The sequence below is a fragment of the Poecilia latipinna genome, unplaced genomic scaffold, assembly GCF_001443285.1.
Source record: "Poecilia latipinna isolate Pla-1442-1.1 unplaced genomic scaffold, P_latipinna-1.0 Scaffold1020, whole genome shotgun sequence".
Classification (NCBI taxonomy): domain Eukaryota; kingdom Metazoa; phylum Chordata; class Actinopteri; order Cyprinodontiformes; family Poeciliidae; genus Poecilia; species Poecilia latipinna.
This window is the reverse complement of record NW_015113636.1, coordinates 67,171-70,554: the sequence shown is the minus strand read 5'-3', so window position 1 is coordinate 70,554 and position 3,384 is coordinate 67,171. Positions and strand designations below refer to the sequence as shown.

The 3,384-nt window shown below is 41.4% G+C and overlaps 1 protein-coding gene across 2 annotated transcripts in view; it reads right to left on the bottom strand.

Moving 5' to 3' along the window:
• LOC106958823 (solute carrier family 22 member 23-like) overlaps nt 1-1,795 on the bottom strand; it is a 52,940-nt gene extending 51,145 nt beyond the window's left edge. Inside the window, exon 1 of one of the 2 annotated variants that reach the window (XM_015050942.1) lies at nt 972-1,795. In XM_015050942.1, coding sequence (XP_014906428.1) covers nt 972-1,385 — 414 coding nt within the window. In that variant the 5' untranslated portion in view covers nt 1,386-1,795. The remainder of the gene's footprint in view (nt 1-971) is intronic. The other variant, XM_015050941.1, reaches the window with a different exon arrangement.
• Nucleotides 1,796-3,384: the final 1,589 nt, after the last annotated feature.

Here is a 3,384-nt window from a genome sequence, read left to right as displayed (position 1 = left end):
TTATTTATAAAGAATCACAAACCAAGTGGTTAGTTTGTAGTCAGATAATTTTGCTTTATTTAAACTGCTGCTCAAATACTGAAGAAAAAGTTTTTTTTGCCTTCGCCATTGTATGCATTTAAACTGAAAACTCCTATTGTTTTGATATATGAAGACTTCAATCATCAATTTCTTAAATAAAAAATTAAATAAGTCTTTCTTTTTTTTTTTGGCCAGTTACCACAAGGCTTTACTGAACCAGAACAGATATGAAAAAGCTAGAAGAATAGTCATTCTTTATAATTCTTGTATTAAAATTGCTGGATATTCCAGTTCTAGCTGTACCCTGTAAATTTCAAAAAGTAACACTGCTCCCAATCCAACCCATACTTCAAAATCAAGACCTATCCACCCTGAAATCTGCAGGGATATCTAATTGTTGTTTGGTTAGGCAAACAGAAGGGTGGGTGATGTTTGGCGTGGGATGGAGCTCCATTATTCTACAGAGAACACTCACAACCTTTGCTCTAAATAAAATAAAATAAAAACTTATCTGATATTTCTATTACTATAATCACAAGGTTCAACCTTCCTTTTCAGTTTTGCCAAATAGTGGTAGCATATCTATGCCTCGGGTTATTCACTGTGTCAGCTGTTTGGAATGAGTCAATGTCAGCAAAACACATGCCCTAAATCCTGGTACTCTGTGAATACCATCGCATGTGAAATGTCTGATCCTACACGCTAAAATATAAGGAAATTATCCAACATGGTGGCATGACCACTTGCACCACATTAAAAGTGTCAATAGCTGCTATGCTGCAGCTTGGTGGTAAAAATGCATATTTATGATTAGAGTGAATAGGTGCTCGGATGTCGCTCTGTCGGCTTATTAGTATATGAATCAATTACAGGAAAGAGGGTAGGACATCACTGAATCATGGCATAACATGTTTACAGAAAGGAACCCATGCTCAAGAAGAACAGCTTACCTTCGTAACCACGTTCTGTCCAAGCCCTGTGTGCAGCTCGAATGTCGACTCATTGTACTGACACTGCAAGCTGTCATTGTGGGCGCTGGGACCCCCACCGGCAGAAAGAGCTGGCCCGGTGCTTATGTTCATCTGGAGGTTCGCAGTGTGCCTAGTTCCGTTAGCCAGGGGCTGGCTGGTGCATGTGATGTTTGGCTCCGCGAGAAGAAAATTGTCAGAAAATTGGCTGAATCCGATAAATAACGCCGGGATCCATGTCAGCACGATCAGCTGTTTCTGGTATTTCCCAAACCCCCCGAGAGAAGGCAGGACAGACTTGTCGATGTGAGTCAGCAGCTCCGGAGACGCGGTTTCGGGGGTCACGAAGCCGTTCTCCGGCTGGCGGTCCCCCGTTTCGAGCTGCACCACGGCCATCGCGGTGGTTACGCCGATAGATGCTTCCGATGTGTGGCGAAGCCGGGGGTTTGCAGTGCTCGCCCCCTCCCTGTTGTCGACTCCACAATGCGTCAATGCCCGCAGCTCTTGGCGGTGGAAGCCGTACGCAGTCAATCACTGGGATGGAAATAAGACGCACCTCCTCATTATCAGGAAGCACTTCCCTCTTTCGGTCAGTCTGCCGCCTAAAAAAAAAATATATACCCCGTGAGGGACACGTTAGCAGACCTATAGGCTCCCAAATATAAAGCGGATTTCAATTAGGTAATGGCGATTTTTTTTTCCATCGTTCCGCCCAACGAGTTTCTACTTCTCAGTTGCAGCAGACTGAGTGAAGCGAAGTGTTTCCTGTTGGAGTCACAGGTAAACACACCTGCCCAAAGGTAGACTCCTACTGACTCTGACATGGCCACCTGTAAGAACAGACAGCAGAAAACAAAGTCTGTAATATTCCGTTCCTCTTTTTTTATAGCCACATTCAATCTAACAGATAATTTTTTAAATAAATATACTTACTACATAAATATATACATAAAAATAAAACAGGGCTTACAATAACAATTTAGAATGCCGTCAGTCGACTAAACATTTTTTATCACATTAATCGCGCTCCAGAGAGAGCTTTACTAGTTCGATTAATCTGAACTTTGCAACAGCAACACGTTAAAGTACTCGCACGCCTACAAGCGTCAAAATTGTCAGCCCTGGGATAAGACGCATTCAGGGAATACGCGAACGAGAAGGAGGATGTTGTAATAACTCCGCCCATTCAGCAAACAAGAATATTGGCTCCGGGGTTAACAGAGAACGACAGAACTATCTGAGTAATCACATCAGGAAAAACGATACCACAAGCAAACAGTAAACGGGAAAGTTTACTTCTCAAATTGGTAAAGCTATTCGCTCACTCAACTAGCCTATTGTTTTATACATTGAGAGAAGCAACTGCCGTTTTTATTTTTGTTTTATTCAGCTTATTTCATACTTGGTAGGCAACATTTAAGTTGAAGTTGAACAATTAGAACTGAATATAAAGTGATGTACAACTTGATGTTTTTAAATATATTATGCTAGAATAATACATTTTAGAGAGGATATCCTGCCCCAAGTGGAGGAGTTTAAGAATCTCTGGATCTTGTTCACGAATGAGGGGGAAATGGAAGGGGAGATCGACAGGCGGATTGTGTTGTGGCGACGAGAGACCTGAGTCAGAAAACAGATTTACCGGTCGATCTACATTCCTACCCTCATGTGTTGTCATAAGCTTTGGGTCATGACTGAAAGAATGAGGTCACGAATACAGGCATACAATGAGTATTATCCGCAGGGTGTCTGAGCTCTCCCTTAAAGATGGGGTGAGAAGCTAAATCTTCCTGGAGGGACTCAGAGTAGAGCTGCTGCTCCTTCACGTCGAGGGAGCCAGTTGAGGTGGCTCGGGCATCTGGTTAGGATGGCTCCTGGACGCCTCTCTGGTGAGGTGTTCCAGGCACGTCGAACCAAGAGGAGGCCCTGGGGAAGACCCAGGACATCCTGGAGGGACTATGTTTCTCTGCTGGCCTGGGAACGCCTTGGGGTTCCCCCGGAGGAGCTGGACTAATTGGCTGGGGAGAGGGAAGTCTACTACATCTGCAACCCGACTCCGGATAAGCGGAAGAAGATGGATGGATGGATGGATGGATGGATAATACATTTTAATTTAATTTTAAGTGTATTTTGAATGTTATACTTGAACGTGCATTAAAATATAACATATTCTAAATATATTAAATCTCTTTCCATAAAATTTTATAAATATTTTAAGAATTAGTATAAGAGCCTCATTAATTGAAAAAAATATATATTGTGTATATCAGTTGCATGCAATGTGGTAAGAGACTATGCTACTTCTAATATATATATATATATATATATATATATATATATATATATATATATATATATATATATATATATATAAAGAATAAATAAATAAAATATT